This window comes from Battus philenor, unplaced genomic scaffold, assembly GCF_028537555.1.
Source record: "Battus philenor isolate CCGP_79_NKW_IND1 unplaced genomic scaffold, ilBatPhil1.0.hap1 SCAF_2, whole genome shotgun sequence".
In the NCBI taxonomy this organism is placed as follows: domain Eukaryota; kingdom Metazoa; phylum Arthropoda; class Insecta; order Lepidoptera; family Papilionidae; genus Battus; species Battus philenor.
This window is the reverse complement of record NW_027181682.1, coordinates 2,006,753-2,031,181: the sequence shown is the minus strand read 5'-3', so window position 1 is coordinate 2,031,181 and position 24,429 is coordinate 2,006,753. Positions and strand designations below refer to the sequence as shown.

Below are 24,429 nucleotides of genomic sequence, written 5' to 3'. Positions count from 1 at the left end.
TATGGTTGTATTATAAAATTGTATAGGAAAACATTGAATAAGAAACGATGTGTTAGGAATAAAAAATGTGTGTTACACGTGTTAAGCATTTGGTATATAATTCACATATTATTTACACTTCTATTTTAAAGAATTTTTAAATATTGTACTTTTTTAAATATAAAGTTCGCAGTCATCTTATTCAGTCACCGTTTGATCTTCCATGACAAATATTAAATCGTTATCTATGTTCGTTTTATTTTCAATTATAAATTTACATAATATATTGATTAAAATACCATAAATAATATATTTAAGTAATAAAATATTTTTATTTTATTTTTAAATAGCATTATTTGATGAGTAAACATTGATAATTTAAAATGACAGGCGCTTGACATTTCTAGAAATATAAAGTTCTAAGAAAGTTTTTATTTATCTTTATTATGAAAGAATTAATTGTATGATATAAATAGTTAACATTTAACCTTATATTTTAAATGTTAGATTTAAATATGCAGTTTAACTACGAAACCAAAAATGAAAATTTGAGATTACTTTTGTAGGTCACTCGAAGTTGCCTTACGCAATTTGACATTCGCTTAAGCGTTATAAGGCAACAGTTCGCGCCGCGCGGTCTTGACGTGATGACGTCTAGTCGATTTTAATTCGTTTATTGTTTTTGTAAACAAAGTAAAATAGTGTATTTCAAAAACAATATCGACTTAGTCTTTCATTCAGTGCATTTAATAACTATGTTTTTAATTGTAATATTGGCGGTGATCGGTGCTGTTGCACTGGCGCTGTTCCTTATAGATTCTTTATGGAGTTTCCTGGAGTTCATTACTTCTTATTTGATGCCGTATTTCCTTCCTACGGAGGTGCAGACACTGACGAAGAGATTTGGAACATGGGCTGGTGAGAATGTTTTAATATTTTATTTAAAATAAGAATCGATTTGAAGATCCCTTTGCTTTTTAATACTGTGATGTTCGCAACGTTTTAATTTCAATAATACAAAGTTTTCTATGTTTAATTGTATGTACAAACATGTTATATATGTTTTTAATTATATACTTTGTCGATGTTAGTTCATTCTACGCATTAATTACGTAAATAATGACTTATTATTCAAATGAACTCATGTAGTACACGTTTTTCGTTAAAATGTTCATGTTCAGATTTTTTATATCAATATCCTATCCTATCCGACCTTTGGAAAGAGACAATCGGCTAATTTCGGCTCCGTAGAGTATTATCTCTGTCTCACACAACCTATGCGACGTTTTGACAGTCGTAGTATTTTTAGAAGCCGAAATTAGCTGACTGTCTCTTTCCAAAGGTCGATGTGCAATATATATCGCCGGTTACTATTCTGTTGGTATAGCTCATTTGTCAGCAAAAACTTTAAATGCTTTTAAATCTGTTTTTAAGTTAGATAAGGACCAATATTTAGCTACTTCCGCACATGCAGTGGTAGCCGTGCAACAAAGTCAACAACACGGCTACCACTGCGTGTGTGTGTGTGTGTGCGTAAATGTAAAAATGTAATAGTGCGGCAAACAATGCGAATTACACAACTGCCACCGTGAAATCACTCCACACGTGTTTCAGCCCTCCACGGGGCATCTTCAGAAGTTATGTTACACCGATTAGTGCCAAACACAGAGTCACTAATCTCTCTGGCAGTCAGACTCTCAGTGGCAGTGGCGGGCGGTGCACTTTGTTGCACGACTACCACTGCATGTGCGGAAGTGGCTTAATATTGGTCCTTTTCTTACTTAGGACGGACTTCCGCAAAGTAACGCCTGATTCCATTAAAAATCTGTTTTTAATCACCCTGTATACAGTGGTCAGTTCGAAACTGCTGGAACGCGACTTAATTTTAAAACTAAGCAATCCGAATTTTTTAACCTCTTTTTTATAATATTATAGTCGTTGCAGCCCATAGACGTCCTATGTAAGACAAAGGCATCTCCAAAGAGATCTATGGGTGGATGTACAATAATCAGAATTTTTGGCAGGTGGTTTGGCAATCGTAGTGTTGAATTATGGTACGCAGGGGACGCTGCTGTTCATCCTCTAGAAACTTATTTGTGAGCAATCCTATGTAACTAATGCACAAAGTGTTAATTATATAAGATTGTATATCGGGAATCGAATCAGCGATCTAGGATCGCAAGTCTAAGTTTCTTACCGCAGTGTTACCACTAGCTTAAATTTTGTCACGTTTCATTTCTCAAACCATTGATTTTTGGATAGACTTTTCCATATATTAACAGTAAATGATGTACTAAAACTTTTACACTTGTAACCCATCACCCTGTACATAGAAGAATCCAGAAATAAAATGTGTTAATATTGTTAAAATATATTAAAAATGTCTAAGTTACTGGCAACAAAGAAACACCTCATGTAATCTTACTTTAAAAAAAAAGTATAAATAAATAATTCTTGTTCGTATTTCCTGTGAAGTTGGATTTATGTTAATATAATCTGCGTACGTATATCATTACCTGTTGTTATGTACAACCGTATAAAAAATATGACCTGTTTGAAGTTAGTATTTTATAATATTATTAAATGTATTGTTACATTTTAATTGTCGTAATAAAATTAAAAATAATTAACGGGTGGATGACGCCATATTTGTTTTTGAAGTTTTGGCGCGAAAGCATTTGTAATATGGAATCGATTTAAATTTTTTTTGCAATCTCAGAGATTTATTTTGTTTGTGGTTATTTCTGTAAATCGGGTAATGTTTTTGTAAATATGCGTAACACAAATCTATATATGCATATGAATGCGTCGTTCCTCACGCTTCATAGAGTGACTAGGCTTAAAGTTTCCCACTAGTGATCTTGGCGTGGGCTATCGCTCGATATTAAGGTTGTCACAAAACACAGTATGCCGCTTCCAATCGGTTCTTCTGGAAATCTATGACGGAGGGATTTTGTCCAGTTGTGGTCAACCTATGGCTGGAAATTATGTTAGATTAAATATATTTTTTATTATTATTGTATAAGGTTCTTTGGTTTCTTTTCTTTACTATTACATTCTAAACTTTTCAACTATATAACAATTTTTTAAAATTCTAAAAATTACGTTAAGATATTTATGTAAATACAATAGAAAGCAAAACAATTGTTTGTTTGACGTAAATAAAAATAGAAAACAAATTTAAATCTATACAACGAAGGTCAAGTTGCAAAAGGATTCTGTTTATTTTTTAACGCAAGAGATGTACAATCGCGAGGAAAGGTACTTTAGTAACAGTTTCGCCGATTATTGCGTAAACATTTCAGTACGCGACGATCGTGGGTTACTTGTGTGGGAATTTACGTAAATGAAATATAACGCTATAGATTTAAAAGACATAAAATAAAACAAAGTGAAATTATTATACTATTGTATAAAGCAGAGATGAGCAACCTGCGACCCATTGAATATGTTTATACGACCCGCTAAGCATATTTAAAATTTAATTTTTTGAATTGATTTTCTACCATAAATCTATTATTATAAGAAAATGGTATTAAAGGAATCGGCAATAAATATTGCACATCGACCTTTGGAAAGAGACAATCGGCGTTATCTCTGTCGCACGAAATACAACGACTCACAAAACGTGACATAGGTAGTGTGGGACAGAGATAGTACTCTACGAAGCCGAAATTAGCCGATTGTCTCTTTTCAAAGGTCGATGGTGCAATATTTACCACCGGGTACTGTACATAATAAAGCAAAAGTATATATTTCTGACGATATAATTCGAACGCGTCGCGTATTCACGATTTTTTTTGGTATTCTATATGAAATATATATTTTTTGATTTTGCATTGTTTTATTCCAATTTATATTTATACACCAATACCTCACTTTGCGTCGTGGTTACGTTCCAGAAAAACACGACGCAAATTGAAAAATCGTAAAGTGAATTAAGATTATCTATAGCAAACCATGTAAAAATCGAAAATAGGTTCCAGGGTTACGAAAATACTGCTTTTTAAAATGAAAATTGGACAAAGTAAAAGTAATATAACTCTGTCAATAAATAAATTGGAATAATATTTACCTTTTTGGTAACCAGAAACCATACGAAAAATTTATATAAATTTATAATTCTCTTTTAAAAAAAGGAACACTACGTAATTGAAACCGAACTCCAAAATTAGCAAAACAAAATGAAAATAATACTTTATTAAAATTGTCTTGATTTTTAGTTAGAAAGGGAATCCCCGAGTTTTGATGGCATGGCGCAGTTAGAAACAAAAGTGTTGCCATCTTTTGGAAAAAAGAAAAAGACTCGAACCCAAAACAACGCAACGTCGAGAATCCAACGATGTTCAGTGAAAATTAGTACTAATTAAGCAGCGACGCAACTTCGAAAAAAACCCAAAACGAAACGACGCAAAGCGAGGTATTGGTGCAGTTAATGTATATGAGGCCCGCCAAAAAAAATTAAATTTAAATCGGCCCGAAAAAGGTTGCTCACCCCTGATATAAAGGATTTTTGTAGTAAAACTAGCTGTTCCTGCAAACGTTGTTTTGAAAAATAAAAAATGAGGGTTGATCGTAGAGACGTGAAAATTTAGGGTTGTATGTATTTTTATATGCTGTATCATAATAAAATAAAAACCAAAAAAATTGTCTAAAAAATAAAAAAAATAATTAAGGGGTGGACCACCCTTATCACTTAGGGGTATGAAAAATAGATAGTAACCGATTCTCAGATCTACTGAATACGCATATAAAATTTGGTAAAAGTCGGTCAAGCCGTTTAGGAGCAGTTCAAGTTCGAACACCGTGACACGAGAATTTTATATATTAGATTGTTGAAGAGCAACTATCTAGATTCTAGCTAGATTTATCTGAATTAAACTTGGCGGTAGTGACTAGAATACAAGAGGTGACCAGTTATGTACGTCAAGTACCATCTCAGGCGGGAGTAGCTTGACTAATGAAACAGGAGGTACGTGAAGGGCGGCTTGACGAAGGTATTTTTCACGGGCGTCGAGTCGGCCTATATCATGCTCTGCAGAACCGTTTCCAGCACAAACCCTGGCTCACGGGACCTGGGGGTTTCTTGGAGTATCTGCACAGGCTTAAACTCAAGGAGAACCCTCGTGTATCTATAACCCAGGGGTGAACCAAATCATGATGATGGGCTATACCGTATTCAGTACACGGAGAGTGAGATGCAGTTATAAAGGAAGATAGAGATCGGCAGCATTGTCTGATGGGAGATGGCGATAGCCGCCACATATTCTTACACTAGCCCCAAACAATTATAAGTAATACAATAAAAAGAAATATAACGTAATGGTGTAAGAATTTTAGTGAACAATGGGAGGTGATGCAAGGAAGGTTTGTTAATAAATATATGGATAAAATTCAGCAAAAAAAAATAATTTAAAACCTAAAACAGTTGAACTAATAAAGAAATAAATTCCCCTATTTTAACTATGATGGGTGAAGAGTATAAGACTGGGATAAATAACAATATGTATATATATATATATATGTATATATATATATATATATTTGTGGGACTAGAAATTAATGTCGCTTTCTCAAGTTAAAATCACACGGCTACATATTTAATAAGTTTTTATTTCTAATCAACAATATATTAGCCTTCGTTATCAACAACCTTTAGTCATCTAGTATACAAAATCAATGCCGGAGCGGTAACAAATCAATCGGTTTTTCTGTAAAATATGTCGAAAAAAACGACATTATTATTCAGCCCCTCTAATATTTTGTCATATTGAGAATCTGTGGACAAGGCTTATAGCCATGTGTGGGAGTTACGGCTGAAGCGATTTAAAAAATATATATATTTACAAAATATAATAATAATTTTTATTTGTATAAAAATACTCCACATCTTTTTTGTTTTGAGAATAAATATTTTTACTTCATTATTCGCGTATTTACATTTTACATTTTATATTTATATAAACACCTTCCTAATGTATTTTATTACAGCACCTGGCGATGAATATTGCACATCGACCTTTAGAGAGAGACAATTTGCTAATTTCGGCTTCGTAGAGCGTCTCTTTCGCACACTACCTATGTGACGTTTTATCAGTTGTATTTCGTCCTTCGTCCAAAGGTATGTGCAAAAAATTTACTGAATTTTATGAGACATTAACGGGTTTTTCGATTGGCAACACAGAAGGTAAATCGTTTTGTTAATACAGATAACATATATTGCTTCTCTCGATGTTGCCAAGTGAAAGTCACTTACGTAAGTTTAAGCTGTCAGCGCACCAATGACGTTACGTCATTTGTTTGACACTTCCTATTTTCTAATGATAGTTATGGCGCTCATTGCGATAGACTTCACTAATAGACACTTATATTTATTTTGTGCACTAGTCCGTCTTTGTGTGGTCCGCACTGCCTTTTGTAAATGTAATTTCATAATTTAACTACTCAAAATACATAAAAATCTGGATTAATTTTATATATATAGGTGTTAGTTTTTTTTATATCGTCCTTGTTTTTAAAGATCGGACCAGGGACGTTACATTTCGCATAAATGATTTTTTTCACAATATCTAATATGAGTCATATGATAAGTTGCTTAGATCATAGGAGAACTTGAAATTGACTATGCCTGCATATTCTACTATGTTTATGGAGAAATCTTTTAATATTGTCGCTGGTAGGTTATAGAATGAGCTATCAGAACCAATTAGATGCGCTAAATCGCTGTCAGCATCTAAAAATGGTAAAAGAGCAATTCCTTCGCCTTTAAAATAGGATTTTATGTAGCATCTCTTAATTATTCGTATTTATATATATGTCTGTATATATGTATGGACTATATGTATGTATATACACCCTAAACTGCCGTCTCCTTCATGTCTCTCATCTCCATCCAAAGGTTGTCTGGTAGAGATCGTCTCTTGCGATAAGACCGCTTTTTGTACCATATGAATTCTTTTTTTTCTCTATTTATTGTCTATGGTGTACAGAAAAGCGTTAATAAAATAATAAATAATATCATGTTTGCCTTCCTTTTAACCCTACATTTTCTTTCAGGTGATATAGTTAAAAAATATGCATTTTAATAAACGCACCCACAACCATCTGTGGAGGTTCATAAAACCGTTCACAGCTGACCTGTACTTGGAGAAAGGAATATTCCTAAAGATATATCATAAGTCATAGGTTATATCATCTCTTATAAATAGTATATTGGTAGATTCATCATCGATATCAGCCCAGTGATGGGACGTTCACAGCTGGACATACCTCTCCGGTGAAGAAAGGAAACTTGCACCACACATGGCTCGGAGAAGAGGCCTTTAAAAGAAAACAGAGATAGATTGAGAGTAGAAATATACCGCTACAATGGACAATCCGATATCAATTAAATATGTCCTTGGAGACAGCGGAACAGCCAGTGAAACTGTAATGAAAGTGACAAGGCCAGTCAAGATTGCCAAATTCTGAGCACTGATAATAAAGAGTGTGTAATTTTATTGTAGAAAAATTAACCAATATAAACTGTTGTCTATGTCAAAGACAAATCTATGACTTGTCTAGTGTTTATTATTGTTAACTAGGATCTGAATGATTTGCTGAATGCTGTCATTGAATATTCACCAAATTTTATAGAATTAATTTTTGAATATCACCATTTCAAGGTACAGCCCTACACCCACCCCTAACTACCCTAATTGGCTTCTGGCTTGTACATTTCAATAGATAATATAAAATCATTAACGTGTTTATAAAATAATATAATCTCTGAAAAATTAATTAATTTTTATAACGACTTATTAACATGAAGGCACGGGACTTCCCCATAATCGACACGATGGCCGGTCTCCAGCTGCTCGTAATGGCGACTTTCCCCAACCTTGACTTTATCCACAGTCCACATTAGGTCTATTAAAATTTTGCGGCTCGTGTAAAATTATAAATATTTAAAGATGTCACGAACTAGCAGAAAGTTTGGTCACCCCTGATCCCGGTTTATTAGCCATTTATTTATTCATATTATAATCAACAACGTATCGCTTAAATCAGTGTTTACCAACCTTTTTTGTGAGATGCCACGTCTTAGACTTTTTATAAATCTTACGCTTATATAACATACATCATAACATAATTTTTATATTAATACGAAAGGGTTTAACTCGTGTTAAGTCCATTTTCGAATTGCCCATCTGTGGGGGGTGGTTGTGGGTAGTGGAAATATTATATAATTAATACACAAAATGTGAATTACATAAGATCGTATTCCGGGAATCGAATCTGCTATGATCAAAATTCTCAATCCTCTACCCTCTGCGCTACTTTGTAAAATATTCAACTATCAAAATCGCATAATATAAAAATAATATGAAATAGATTCCGTCGATAGCTTAAAACTTTATTTTTATTCATTTTCAATAACATATAACTCAAATAAATTACAAATATTTACTAACATATACACACAGTTTCGATAAATCAAGTAGAAAAATGGTGTCGCAGAGAGAAATATAAACACCTACACACGGAAGATATTAATTTAAAATTATTGAGGCATTATCACTATCAATTAAGATACTTGATATATTTTTTCTTGAACTGGAATATAGAATGGTAATAAATAATCTGAGGTGTAATATCTTAGCGGTAGAGGAATGAGACTTGCGATCATAGGTCGCTGTTTCGATCCCTGAGATATCTTCTTCTTTTGCTTCTTTTGCTGTTCTTCCAGCATTCGGCGACTTCCCGTGACTTTAACTATATCATCAATGTGTGTTTACAGTGATGACGTGGTTGCTTATGTATCTTATATGAAGACTCAAGGTAATTCGGAGAGCAATGGAGGGAGCTATGTCGGTTGAAATCACTTCCATCCTTACTAAAAGTTCCGCTACTGCTTTTATAAGCGAACAGTCAAGGATTTTTTATGGCTCCTGGTATTGGGGACCTTTCGTACCCCTATCTTTGGGAAGGACAGGGTCGTTTTAAGACTCTGTGTTTGGCAGTAATCGGTGTAACATGACTCCTGAAGATGCCTCGTGGAGGGGTGAAACACGTGTTAAGTAATTTGGCGGTGGCGGTTATGTGATTCGCATTGTTTGCCGCATACGCATTTATCAGCGGTCTGGCGGGCGGTGCATTTTATTGTATGACTACCACTGCATGTGCGGAAGTGGCTAAATATTGGTCCTTATCTTACTTAGGATGGACTTCCGCGAGGTAACGCCTGATTCCATTAATTATCTTTTCTCAATATTTCTTCTGGCAGAACAGCGAAGGATTGGAACAATCTAACGGCGTCATTGTTTCCAGACAATTGTAACTAAGGAGTATTCATGACAAAGTGTGAATAGGTTTATTCTAGGCATGCATGTAACATGGTAGACCTCGCTTGAAAGAAACCTTCGCTTCGAGAACGAATTAAGAATTAGGAGGTCCACAAAAGATAAATGTGACAGACGTAGATTGACGATTTGTTCGTCTGAAATGGCAGTGATTGGGGAACATCGCTATAACAAATGAAGGCTGTTGGTGATGAAAGGTTCTCTAGTGGCGACAACGAGATATGGCGTGAGGTAGCGTGGGTAGATCACAAAATAATCAAGATTGAAGAAAGTTGTTTCATGCCGGCAGCGCAAGATTGGGTCATTGTGTTGATTTTTGAGAGCGTCCTATACATATATAGTGGGTGTCTATCGACTGAATTTGTATTTTTTATATAAAAAAGAATGAATCTTTTAACAATTAAATAATTTTACAATGCGTTCACGTCAGATTATATTAACTATTGTACGAGAGGCGAGCAGTGCATGGATTTATAAAGACAACATAATCAAAACCCATCACATAATATCTCGATTTCAAAGTATATATGAAAGTGGGTGGCCTTGTCCCACGCGGTGGTGTGGACAAACTGGCGACATTTTGATATGTTTCAAAAACTCTTGCATCATTTACACATCTTGTGAAATTAATGGTACACGATACCGGATGACCTTTATTTGCTTTAATTATGGTGTTGTAAATTTATCTAAAGATTCAATTTTAAGAGTTGCCGTGTAATAGAATCGTGGAGAGAAAACTTAAAACTGTTAAAGTTCGTTCGTTGTGTAATAAATACATTTAAAAAACTTTTAAGTTAAACGGTTTTTTGATACCCATATTGTGGTGGATGTGGAAAAATATGTACCTAGTCCGCCATATTGGAACGGCGTCCATCTTGAATTTTAAATTTTGACATAATCATCGTGTTTACAAGTGTAGCCCTTTCATTTGATACCCATATTGAGGGGGTTAAGGAAAAATATGTAATCCGCCATTTTGTATCGGCGGCCATCTTAGATTTATAATGTTATTGATTTCATTACATTGGATTGTCATCTATATTAAATGTGTGTACCAAATTTCAGATCAATCTGACAACGGGAAAGTGCTTAAATTTCAATTTCTAATTTTGACGCTAATAAACAAATTCCGTACGAGTCGAACTAAATAAAACCGTTTAAAAATTGAGAAATACAATCGATATTATGAACTTCATTTGTCTTGATGTACGCATATATAATAAAGTTCCACAAGATATTTTCGACCTTTAGTTTTTTAGTTATAAATCTAAGATTAAAAGTATTAGGGGGACCGGAAAGTAATGTCGCTTTCTTAAGTTAAATTTACACTAGTTTAAACAAGTTTTTATTTTTAATCAAAAATATATTCACTTTCGTTATCAACAACCTTTTGCCATCTAGTATACAAATCAATGCCGGAGCGGTAACAAATCAATAGGGTATCTGTAAAATATGTCGTCAGAAACGACATTATTTTACAGTTCTCCTTATTATATTGATAAATAAATCGAGTTATTAGTTGATATGTGGAACTTGGTTCGTTGACTCATTTATATGGTTGATATAATAAAGTACACCTATCCCCCGATTTACACGGTAGATACGTTCCTGAGTAAAACATGTAAATCGAAAATTAAAAATTTTCAAGTCAAAACCGTATAAATCGAAAACCTTGCAGAAAATGCAGAATTCTGCTATTTAACAGTTGTCATTTTTTTTCAATAATTTTAGGTGTGCACAAAAAAAAACATAAAATGCATTGACAAGTTAAAATATTTAATATATTACGGAAAAACTGTTTTTTTTTTAAGAACAAAAAAGAAATTACTCTCATTCTTTTTTTCGAAGGTTCGAATTCACTTTCATCACTCGAAGTTATTTGTGCCGATTCGATGTTTGAAGCAGAAATATTTACATAATGAGAGATGGTAATAAAATCGGTAATTAAAACAAATTAAAAACTTTTTTGGAAAACCGTGTAAAAGCGAAAACGTGTAAAACGAGTACGGTGTAAATCGGGGGATAGGTGTATACATAAAATATTGTTAATTTTTTTTCAACAACTGTCGAATTCCTGGATGGTTCTTCACAGATCAGCGTTCAAAGTCGGTGGTAACTTACTGCTTATAATGTTAAAATAATCGAAGATTTAAAAGCGCATGTAAATGTATTCTTGAATAAGGATATTTTGAATTTGAATGAAAATTATGTACATTCAAATTAAATAATTACAAAAGTAAAATTGAAACATAATAATGGCATATATAATAAATGTCAATGTATATCTGTCATATAGTACAGTGTTCTGTGGGCCAATGACTGAAGCATTTAGCTCAGAGTTCCCCAAACTTTTTTGTGTCGTAGACCCCTTGCCATGTTTTTCCGTGTTGGGTAGATCCCCTAGTTACCTGATTTTGATTTCCTGTAAATTTATTTGTTTGTCCCACATTCGTATTTATAGAGTGACGAATTGAACAAGTCAGTGCAAGGTAGCGAAGCTCTGAGACCGCGACTCTCAGGTTTTTACAAGTTCAAAATGTATTGCGACCACAAAGCAAATACCAACATCCTACAACTTATACAATTTTATAAACATATATAATAATTTTTTTACTTCATAGGTACTTTTATAAATAATGTAAATGTTTTGATATTATAAGATAGTATGATGTAAAAAAATAGGTACTATCAGTGTGTGTTGAGATCCATTATCGTGGACCCCCATTTTCATTTCATAGACCCCCATTTTTTTTTTGCTGATGTAGACCCCTTGCAGGTTGTCATAGACCCCTATGGGTCGATATAAATCACTTTGGGAATCACTGGACTAATAGAAAACAAGGGTCTGGACCCTCAGTAGAGAGAAGGAGGATTTTTTTTTTCAAATATTACTTTACTACAAGACTCCCTTCAATAGAAACTCCGTAGACTGGATTAATAGTCCTAATATGTTTTTACAATAAATTACTTTCAATTGTGAATCTTCGTGTTTATTCATGCTTTAACTTGAGAATACTTTGACGAACAAGGTTAACCATATTTATTCTTCCTTGCTTACATTGTGATGACTACATCGACAAATAATACATTAGTACGCTAATATTTGATTATAATAAATATTTTTAGAATAAATTTGTACTCAGTTGGATTGTAATCGTGATATAAATTTACGATACTTGACATTAAAAAGGTATAAATACATTTAAAAAACTTTTAAGTTAAACGGTTTGGGGAACTCTGTATTAGTCGATATATGAGTATGTAACGCCATCCGAGTAGATCTTCATTAGTGTGTATTGCTTAACGGTGGCAGTTGATTCGCATTGTTTGCCGCATACGCATTTATCAGCGGGCTGGCGGGCGGTGCACTTTATTGCACGACTATCACTGCATGTGCGGAAGTGGCTAAATATTGGTCCTTTTCTTACTTAGGATGGACTTCCGCAAGGTAACGCCTGATTCCATTAAATATGTGCATTGCTTTGGCTACTGTTGTATCGGACTTGTACCAGTGTCTTGTAATAAAAAGTTTATTTTTTGTTTTGTTTTTTCTAAGTGACTAAAAATATATTGAAGAACAGTGAATCTTGATAATTATAAATTAATTAATTATCAAAAACACATCCATGTGTCCAATTGGCCGTCTTTTATATAGGATTTTGACCCTTTTGTACGATAACAATATCTGTGTCGTGTTGAAGTTGGAAACATGTGATGACTCCTTTTTTAGGCTTTCCCTTTTAAGGACCTATCGTGTCTCCTCCTTTGTGTTTGGCAGGGACGTTTCTTAACAAGCTCTTTCATTCATCACTTTGTGATGACTTCTTTCTTCTTCTTTCTTCCTCGATAAGTACAAAAAAGGTTAGAAATAAGATAGCTCAGTTGCTATTGTTGACCTTTCGATGTGGCGTCTTAGTTGGCGTTAAGCAACTTCTTAAAAAATATTGGTTCAGTTAAAATTAATAAAATTTCAAAGTAAAATATTCTGTTCGAATCGATACTTTCAATTATCACTGTTGCCACACGAAATTCAAATTACAAGGTCATTAACCTACGGAACACGGCGTAGACGAAGTACGAATGGAGTAATTTGAAATTTCTACTCGCTGCAACATTCCTATCGAAATATATTTACCTAAATTACATTATATTTTTCATTTTTTTATTTATTTATTTAAAATACTCTTTATATATTTTATGTTTAACGGCGAACTTAATGCGTAAGGCATTCTCTAACGTTAGGCGGTGCAGAAGTAAATAAATAAATGTAGGTGAAGCAAGTTAATATCATAAAACAAAAAATGAAATAAAAAAGTAAAGTCAATTTCAGATGGAAAATAATGACATAAAAACACCTTCTATACATATAGTATTGGGTACTACATACTATAAATATTTATATATATAAATATACTGTTTATATAAATATTATTAATAATAAAATCGAATTATCGAAGAAAGGCGCCAAATCTTTGATTGTTGTAAAAAGATAGCAAGGTACTTAAAAGCAACAAAATCTAGTCAGGTAAAACTAGAGTGAGAAAACAAATTGAGACAGTATGTGTTAAAGAATTTAACTAAGAAAAAAGGACTCTGTGTTTGGCACTAATCGGTGTAACATTACTCCTGAGGATGCCCCGTGGAGGGGTGAAACACGTGCTGATTGATTTAACAGTGTTAGTTGTTTTTAACATTGTTTGCCGCACACGCATTTATAAGCAGGCTGGCGGGCGGTGCACTTTATTGCACGACTACTGCTACATAGCGGAAGTAGCTATATATTGGTCCTTTTCTTAAAAACAAAAATGTAAATGAATAAAAATTGTGAAAGTACTACTCTGTAGGTGAAGACGAAGTAAGAAAGGTGATGGACGGAAGGAAAATAGTATATATATACACCAATACCTCACTTTGCGTCGTGGTTATGTTCCAAAAAAACACGACGCAAATTGAAACGCCGCAAAGTGAATTAAGATTTTCTATAGCAAACCATGTAAAGATCGAAGATCAGTTCCAGGGTCACGAAAATATTACTTTTTAAAAAGAAAATAGAACAAAGTAAACATTTAAAAAACAAAAATAATATAAATCTGCCAATAAATAAATTTGAAAAATGTTTACCTTTTTTGTAACCAGAAAGAAGACGTAAAAATTTATATAAATTTATTTTTCTCTTAAAAAAAACAGAACACACTACGTAATTGAAACTGAACTCTAAAATTAGCAAAACAAAGTGAAAAATAAAATTGTATTAAAATTGCGTTGATTTTTAGTTAGAATAGAAATCTCCGAGTTTTGATAGCATGGCGCAATTAGAAACAAAAGTGTTGCTATCTTTTAGAAAAAAAAGAAAATTTCAAAAAAAAAATTAAAGACGAACCCAAAACAACGCAACCTTAAAAATTTAACGACGCACAGTTAAAATTAGTACTAATTATATTGTGAGGGATAAAAGATGAAAATTAAAATATAAAAGTCACTGAAAAATTTATTGAAAACATTGTTCTTGCGTACCTAAGGCAGGGAAATCTACGACAGGTCAATTACGGGGTCACAAAAAAAACGTATCCGCTGTCCACGCAAATACGAATTCGTCACTACCCTCAGTTATGAGTATAATACTATTAAGAATATTGAAAAAATACAAAAAATAATAAACCTGTTACAAATCTGTGTCTATATTTAGTGCCATAGATTTATAATGATAATATATGTTTATCTCTTGCAGCGGTCACGGGCTGCACCGATGGCATTGGGAAGGAGTATGCCAAGGAGCTGGCCATGCGAGGCCTCAACATCGTTCTCATCAGCAGAAACGAGACCAAGCTAAAGAATGTGGCGAAGGAGATTGGTACTATTCTATTTATTATTACTCGTTTTTTTTTCATTCCATCATTCTTTTATTCGTTCACTTGTTCTTAAGCACCATATGTTCAATTAATCATTTCATTTACACTGTTTCAGTTCATTCCTCTCTTTGTACATTCTTTTATTAATGGAAGTATTCGTTGATTTGTCAAATCGGTAATCTGTTATTTTTTCATTCGTTCACATGCCCATTTGTACTCACGACTTAAGCTTTTTTATTTGTTCATCATTTCGACCATATTATTGAACATAGTTATTTCATTTATTCACTCATGTTTTAGTTCATTCCTCTCTGCGTACATTCTTTCATTAGTGCATGTTTTCGTTTGGCAAATCGGTATTCTGTTTTTTTATCCATTCGATCGTTCTTTCATTCCTTCACTTGCTTTTTTGTACCCACATCCATTCACTTATTTATGTTAAAAAACGCCCGGTCATTCGTTCATATATTCGACCATTTGTTCGTTCATTTACTCAATTTTTGCTCCCTACATCTGTGCGTTTGTTCATTTTCCATTCGTTCATAAATTGAATTTATATCTACACGTAGAAGCATACATTTGGAATATAGGTAATCATTTATAACTAAAAATTATGCACAAAAATGTATAAAAAAATATATATGTGTAACATAGTAAGAGCCGGTAGAAGCGGCGTGAGAAGGTACTTCATTAGTGGGCCGATGACATAGTTTAGGTCGCGGGAATGTCCTGGATTCCGGTAACGGAAGACCGGCAATCGTTGTGATCTTTGATGGCGTATGCTTTTACTATGGGCATCGATTTACAATTAAAGAGTTTCTTTTCTCATGAAGAATAGATAAGGAATGAACTTATTATTTATTTGTAAGACTAATTATGTACATTGAAATTTTTATTTTATTTAATTGTTTATGTAAACGCATTCTTATTACCAATGTGATGTGTTGTGCAATCAACTGTCCCGCGAATATAATATTTCATCATCATCAATCTACGGCAACTGTTAAAAATACAGCTTAATTGCGTTTCATATTGTAATTTTATAACTTGTAATTAGTAGTACGATCGTAAAATTTTATATCTGTATGATATTTACACGAACGTGTTTACGTAAGGAAGTTTATTCGAAGGTTGTCCAATAAAGGCTTATAAACTAAATTTTTGTAAATTTAAATAAACGTATTTACTTAGACAAGTAATTAAACATAAGTTACAAGTAAAACAAACAGGTTCAGGGCTGCTTTACGCCAAGAGCCATCAACCCATCCAATGGCGTATACACCTATCCCCCTATTTACACGGTACTTGTTTTACACGTTTTCGCTTTTACACGATTTTCCAAATAAGTTTTTTTTTGTTTTTATCGAACTCTACTAAATGCTACTGGGATTGAACACGTGTGCTGTGTACACATTTCACGGGGAATCCCGAGCTTATATGCTGACTTGCTGCACACGCACACTGCGTCTGTGTTTCTTCGCGTAAAATTACAGTTTTATCTACGGAAAGTTGTATTTGAGTGAAAATTTCACAGTTTTAGAAAGTTTTTATTTTCCATATTCCACATTCCAAATAACAAGTGCGTGCTTTGGTGTTATTTTTTGTACACCGATTAGTGCCAAACACAGAGAGAGAGAAACACAGAGACTCTTTCTCTTTTCTTACCATCGTTATCAACAACCTTTTGCTATCTAGTATACAAAATCAATGCCGGAGCGGTAACAAATCAATTGGTTCTTCTGTAAAATATGTCGACGGAAACGACATTACTTTCCGGTGCCCCTATAAGTCTAATATCAATAAATTCCATTACTCAGTTTTTAAAGTTCTACTAAATGATGCGATGGTCTGCAAAGGAAATTTACTGCCACGAGAGGAGCGCGGAATAGCTGGTAGAAACATCTAGAATGATCTGAATTGCAAACAGTTAACTATGATAGGGGGAATGAAATAAAAAAAATTAAATAGATAATTATTTTGACATGTTTCAATGATGATTTCAGAGCAAGAATCCAGTGTGAAGACGAAGATAATCGTGGCCGACTTCAGCAAGGGTGCAGAAGTGTACAGGCATATCGAGGAGGAACTCAAGGATATACCCCTGGGCATTCTAGGTATTTATTTCTTTTACATTTATCTATTAACATACCCCATCATTACCATTCCAAGGTACCGTGATATACTCTACCAAATTTACGACTGCAAAAAAATCTTTAATTCATTTATAATATATATAATCAAATTTTTCAATAAATTGTCGTAAAAAATTATTAAACTATCATTTAATTAAAAAAATATATTAAAAATAAATTAACGTTAAAGTTTATTATTCAATAAATGAATGTTTAAATGATAAGAATTCTTAACAGTGGTATTTTGATCTCATTTAGGTACATATATAGTGTATATGTATAAATCTGTGTTGAACTTTATTGAAATATGTGTTGTTGTGGAATTACTTCCTGTTTCTCCACAATTATAACACCTTACGAAGCAGAGTGGAGTAAAATAATAATATGTTGACGATCAATAAGAGTTCTGTTGAAAGTTCCAATGTTGAATAAATTAATTATATCTTTTATCATACGTTATCTACATATGATTTAAAGTAATTGCTTGAAACAGCTGAAGCTTGTACTTGAGTTACTAAGTCGAATTGTTCTGAAAACAGTACAGACACAAATTCAAATGGTTTTTTAAGTAAAGTATATTTACAAATTTAATTAACTAACCATCATCTGAAATAATTAGTGAGAAATACTGTCATCAATTATTTACCAAAGAATTTTTTTGTTTGTATTTTATTAGATATAATTTCTTTAAAAAAATCAATATGATTTTACATTAAATACGAGAGTACATTTGTAGCTAGTGATAATTTTTAAAAATTTAAAATTAGTTCAATGAGGTTGCTAATGCTTAAAAAATCAAGTCAAATCAAAATCAAGATATTCTTTCAATCGGCTTAGGTAGAATCTTCAAGTATTTCAGCTACTTTGCATGAAGGAGTTCAGAAAATCTAGAAAAGCTTGCAGAAGATAAATTGGCTAGAATACGATAACCTACCAAAAATACTGACACAATCACAAAAGCGTCACGACCTTCAATCATCAGGAGTATAAGAAGTAAATTAAGAAGCAACAGTAAGATCGCTTGTGAACTTCGAGAGAAGAATGCTAGATTCCATCCATACTGTCAAAATCAATATGAAAACATTCTTTGTTCAGATAAATGTCGGCATTGTTGTACTTATAGGAAGCTACCACTGACTCGGAAGACTGTTCTGCTATCTCAACAATTGCTCATTACAAATATTGTTTTATAAGTGCGCGATATTAATTAGCTTCCCTAGTGAGTATCGACAACATTTAATTGTACGCATTAACATCAGTATAGTATTCTTGGATTGAATAATAAACTTCTTTCAATAACATGTTTTTAAATCTTAATATATATAAATCTCGTGTCACAATGTTTATACTCAATGGACTTCTAAACCACTTAACCGATTATAATAAAATTCGCACACCATGTGCAGTTCGATCTAACTTGAGAGATAGGATAGTTTAAATCTCAAATTATAGTCGCAATTTTAATTTATTGCTAATTATTGTCTGTTATTATTTGACAGTCACAATTATCTGTTAACTCCAAATGATTCTAACAGATGTCGATACCTTTCGACTGGGTTGAGTAAGTAATCAATAGATGGCGCTGCTATGGTAAATCTACGAACGTGTCATATAAGCTACATTTTAAAGGCATAATTACCACGTGTTGTTGACGCTATAAAATTAATTAAATTTATTTTGTAGTGAACGAAATACCGTATAATTCAATTATTTCCACTTTTTTAATTTTCACAGCAACGCGTGGCCGGGTCAGCTGGTTATTAAATAAGTTCCGAACTCGTCAATAATGTCGCTGATATTGCGTTCCGATTGTAATTGTAAATGGTCTTTGTACAGATATAAGTACTTCGCCTTGACGTTAGTACTCTTACTTATGTAACTCACCTTGATGATCGATGACTGCGAGGTGGAACGAAGAAAAGATTAGCTCAGAGTTCCCCAAACTTTTTTGTGTCGTAGACCCATTGCCATGTTTTTCCGTATTGGGTAGACCTCCTACTTACCTGATATTGATTTCCTGTAAATTTCTAACTGTAGTGAAGTTTACTGTTAAAAACTTAAAGTAAAAACACATGTTAATTTATACATTTATTAATTTAATTTTAATTAAAACTACTGAAAATAAATTTTGTATCTGTTATGTAAAATATACTTAACGTTAAATAAACTATAAATAAAATAACATAAGCAATAAGTCAATATTTTTAGTGAGAAGGATGAACCTGATGCTTTAATAATAAATTTTCAACATTTGGCGTCAATTTTGTAAGGGTTAATCTTAAATATCCTCGGCTAATGATGTCCAGTCTGTTTCTTTTTTTCGTTAGGAGATTGGTAACAGCGCTGAACCCCCTTTCTTCTTCTTGTATAAATAATGTAAATGTTTTGATATTATAAGATAGTATGATGTAAGTAAATAGGTACTATCAGTGTATGTGTTGAGATCCACTATCGTGGACCCCCATTTTCATTTCATGGACCCTCAAATTTTTTTTCGCTGACGTAGACCCCTTGCAGGTTATCATAGACCCCTAGGGGTCGATATAGACCACTTTGGGAATCGCTGGGTTAGCTTTTAAATAAGTTATAATTATTTACAGTTAACAACGTGGGAACACAGTATGAGTATCCGACTAGACTGTGCGAGGTTCCGCAGAGTAAGGTATGGGAGCTGATCAACGTGAACGTGGGCGCGGTGACCACAATGACGCGGCTAGTTCTGCCCGGGATGATGGCGCGTGGTCGGGGAGCGGTGGTCAACATGTCCTCGGCATCTGAATTGCAGCCGCTACCGTTGATGGCTGTCTATGCAGCTACCAAGGTCAGAAAACCATTATTTCAGCTGTACGAAGAACTTAAAAATGGCTGCGTTGTTGCATGCCCGTGATCTCTAGAAACTTAAGGCCACTGCTGCCATCTGTTCCGAGTTATATGGGCTGCCATTTAAACTTGCTAATACGCTTGGCTATGTCTGTTACTTTTGTTCATCAACGTATCTCTTCAATACTAATTTGATCTAGCAGTAAAAACCTGAGCACACCTCTCTTTATATCTCCACGAGCTCCTAAGACGGTGTGGTACAAAGTGTTTTCACTTTTACTGATTGTTCACTAACTAATAAAGTTTGATGGATGAAAAAGAACAAATAATAATGTTCACTATTAAACGAAAGAGACAGAAACTAATTTAAGCCAAAGAGAAAAACGTTAAATATCAGAAATATGATTTTACGTTAAATACGTCGCGTGCGTTCAGCGCCGAGCATAGCTAACAATGGCGAGAGACGGCCGGAGATAGCCGAAGTTGACCGATGCGCCGGCGCAGGCAACAATCGCTCGCGTAATATGTGTTCTCTTAGCAACAGATTTTTCTATATTATGCCTCATCTGTTATATCAAATAACATTTATTACTAGTACAGTATATTAGTTCAATACGGTAATATAAAATAATTAGATGCAATACAATCCTTTAAACTTTAAGTCCAGTACAATATATATATATATATATATATATATATATATATATATAATACATCAATAGCAGCACTCTCTATGGGGAAATTCTTCATTGACAATCGTATGGATTGCTTTAGGGACTTCAAATTATCGCTGCCTTTAAAACAATCCTTACTCTAAGACCTGACCATAAAACATAGTCCAGTGGATTAAGACCTGGACTAGATGACAGCCAGTCTTCAGCTCTGATGATGTACCGGAGCCTATATATGACACCATATCTACTTTATGTATTGCAATCACAGTGATTCTGTTCTCTTTATTATCCCACTACATTTTAATATATTGGCATTAAAATTAGAAAACACGTTGAACAAAATACAGTGTTTATCAAGTCTCTTAATCTTTAATAAGATATCAGTATATTCACAGGCGTATGTCCGAAGCTTGACCTTGGCGGTACGCGAGGAGTACGCCCCACGAGGTATCTACATTCAGCACCTGTCGCCGCTGTTCGTGAACACTAAAATGAACGAGTTCTCGGCGCGTCTGGGGCGCGGTGGACTCCTGGTGCCAGACGCGCGGACATACGCCCGCCACGCGATCTCCGCTCTCGGACGTGTCAGCAACACCACCGGATACTGGCTGCATGGGTTGCAGGTGATGAAACTTTATTGGTTTACTGTATATCTGTGAAGTTGACGAAGATGTTGAGGCTAGGATACCTTGGTGACGACCGTCATGTTTAGGTTTAAAATACATTTCTCTGTAGGTAATGATACTAGTAGTCATCACAGATGTACAGTAAACATCTGTGATGTTGACGAAGGTGTTAAGGCTAGGATACCTTGGTGATGACCGTCATGTTGAGAATTAAAATACATTTCTTTATAGGTGATGAAACTTTAGTAGTTTACTGTACATCTGTGAAGTTGACTAAGGTTTCGAAGCCAGGATACCTTGGTGATGACCGTCATGTTGAGAATTAAGATACATTTCGCTGTAGGTGATGAAACTTTAGTAGTTTATTGTACATCTGTGATGTTGACGAAGGTTTCGAGGCCAGGATACCTTGGTGAAGACCGTCATGTTGAGAATTAATATACATTTCGCTGTAGGTGATGGAACTTTAGTAGTTTACTGTACATCTGTGAAGTTGACGAAGGTGTTGAGACTGGGATACCTTGGTGATGACCGTCATGTTGAGAATTAAAATACATTTCTTTGTAGGTGATGAAACTTTAGTAGTTTACTGTACATCTGTGAAATTGACGTAGGTGTTGAGACTAGGATACCTTGGTGATGACCGTCATGTTGAAAATTAAAATACTTTTCTTTGTAGGTGATGAAACTTAAGTAGTTTACTATACATCTGTGAAGTTGACGAAGGTGTTGAGGCTGGGATACTTTGGTGATGACCGTCATGTTGAAAATTAAAATACATTTCTTTGTAGGTGATGAAACTTTAGTAGTTTACTGTACATCTGTGATGTTGTCGAAGGTGTCGAGGTAAGGTATCCTGACCTTGATGATGACCGTCATATTATGAATTATAAAACATTTCCCTTGTGTTTTGTAAGATAACTTATATATATTAAATATATCAAAATATCTAAGATTGGAAATGCCAAAAAAAAATTATTATTATTCTGAAATTTAAGATGTGTTTTAATTATTTTAAATTTTGTTAGTAATATATCGTTTACGTGCCATATTGCTGGCCGCTACGGCTGCAATATTTATATTTAAAATCATTATCAAGCGTTCTAATTCAAATTTCGAAGTTTAAAGGATTTAAAATAAAAGTAGTATTGCCGTAGTTGCCAGTAATATGGAGCGTGATCGCAACTCTAGTAAAATAATCAAACTGGGGTGTACTACCTTTTGTGACGTAGTATTCATTGGAGGGGGTGGGGGGATTTGAAATGATCTCTATCAACTTGGAGAAGAAGCTAGCTAAGAAGCTAGTGGTATCACTAGTGCTGGCCACAAACGCAGATCTTATAAAAGAATAATTATCTATTTCAGTACTTCATCATGGGCATCGGACCGGAGTGGTTGAGAATCAAAGTTGGATTGATTATGAATGAAGGTTTCAACAGGGAGTACATGGAGGTAGCCAGGAACGAACTGACTCAACAATAGGCGAATATCCTGAATAGATACATTTGTAAATACTTTAACAATTCCAGCCATCGTCATTGTGTTATCCTGTAGACATTATACTAGTAGGAGATAGAAGATACTAGTACTTTACTATCCTTTTTTCAAAATATATATTGGTACACACCCATTATCACACCACACACCCAAGCATCCATACATAGGTGATAATAATAAACTGTGTAAATTAAAAGCACCAGAAATGCAATGTGACATTGATCTTCTTTTTAGCTACTAAAAGGTTTAGATCACCTCCCAAGGTCGCCTCGATAACCTGATGATGATATGCTGTCCGCATCCAGCGACTTCCTGTGATCGATCCTCCTAGTGGGGTCCTATCAATTGTGACCATCAAAGTGTGTGTGTGTATGTGTGTGTGAGAGAGAAAGAGAGAGATGTAGTTCAAACCACAGATAAATCATATTTTAAAGATATTTCATTTATTTTAATAAATCAGTTAATTATCTATATTTATCATAATTCTGATTAAAAAGATATCTTTATTTATTTAGTCAATTATTTTAAAAGTTACCTACCGTCTCAAAAAAATCAATTCAACACTATATATTTTATAATATACTATTGATTTTGAAGTTAAAATATATCATATGATAGTTCCACACTATATATAAACATGTATATCTTGTGGAACTTTGTATATGCGTGTTAGATAAAAAAAGAGTCAATTGTAACATGCAAAGTACAATTAAATACATTGCAAATAAGATTTGCATATAAACACATCCTTATATTTGTCGTTCACCAATATATATGCGTTTTCTATTATTTGTGTGATTAATTGGCTGTAATATCTCTCATATGGATTTTAATGTCACCGATTTTATTAAGACTACAACAGTGTTTTCTGACGTGGGGCCCACGCCCCACAGGTGGGCGGATTGAACTTGACACAAGTGTAACCCTTTTGCTTGAGTGGATTTTAAGGTGGGGCATGGTACAAAGAAAGGTTGAGGCTCCAGAATGTTCCAAATAACAAAATAAAAAAACCTGTAAAAGCTAATAAATTTTTTTTTAAATTTGAATATAGTACAAATATGATCTGCTGTTGTCTGTTGTGTATTGTCTATGTAAATAATTAATAGGAAATTTAATAATATAAAGTTTGTTGAAATATAATTATATTATTTTTTTTAAATAAAGAAATAAATATATAATCTATTCCTTTCATTTTTGTTACTGGCTGACCTATCGTCTTTTTTTAGCTGTAAATTATAAAATTAAAAAAAAATTGTGATGAAAACGAGGAGTATTCGGTGATCGAAGGTGGAATACGGTAAGTAAAGGCAGTAATCAAAGATAGAAAAACAAAGTTAAATAGAGTAAAACGTAATGTGGTGGGAATGCGGAAATGATGTGATGAATTAAAGGAAAAATAAAACTTTTGTAAGAATATGTGAAGAATAAATGATATTGAAAAGTAAGGGTGAAAACGCATGATGCAAAAAAAATTGTAAAAATATTCACAGTGTACCCAAAATAGGAACCAT

At 33.5% G+C, this 24,429-nt stretch overlaps 1 protein-coding gene across 1 annotated transcript; it reads left to right on the top strand.

Moving 5' to 3' along the window:
• The first annotated feature begins 628 nt into the window (after positions 1 to 628).
• LOC137922345 (inactive hydroxysteroid dehydrogenase-like protein 1) lies at positions 629 to 22,997 on the top strand. The gene is made up of 6 exons (XM_068765328.1): positions 629 to 897; positions 15,049 to 15,171; positions 17,173 to 17,283; positions 19,902 to 20,122; positions 21,191 to 21,418; positions 22,787 to 22,997. The coding sequence occupies exons 1-6, from the start codon at positions 735 to 737 to the stop codon at positions 22,901 to 22,903; spliced, it is 963 nt and encodes a 320-aa protein (XP_068621429.1). The 5' UTR covers positions 629 to 734; the 3' UTR covers positions 22,904 to 22,997.
• The last annotated feature ends 1,432 nt before the right edge of the window (positions 22,998 to 24,429 follow it).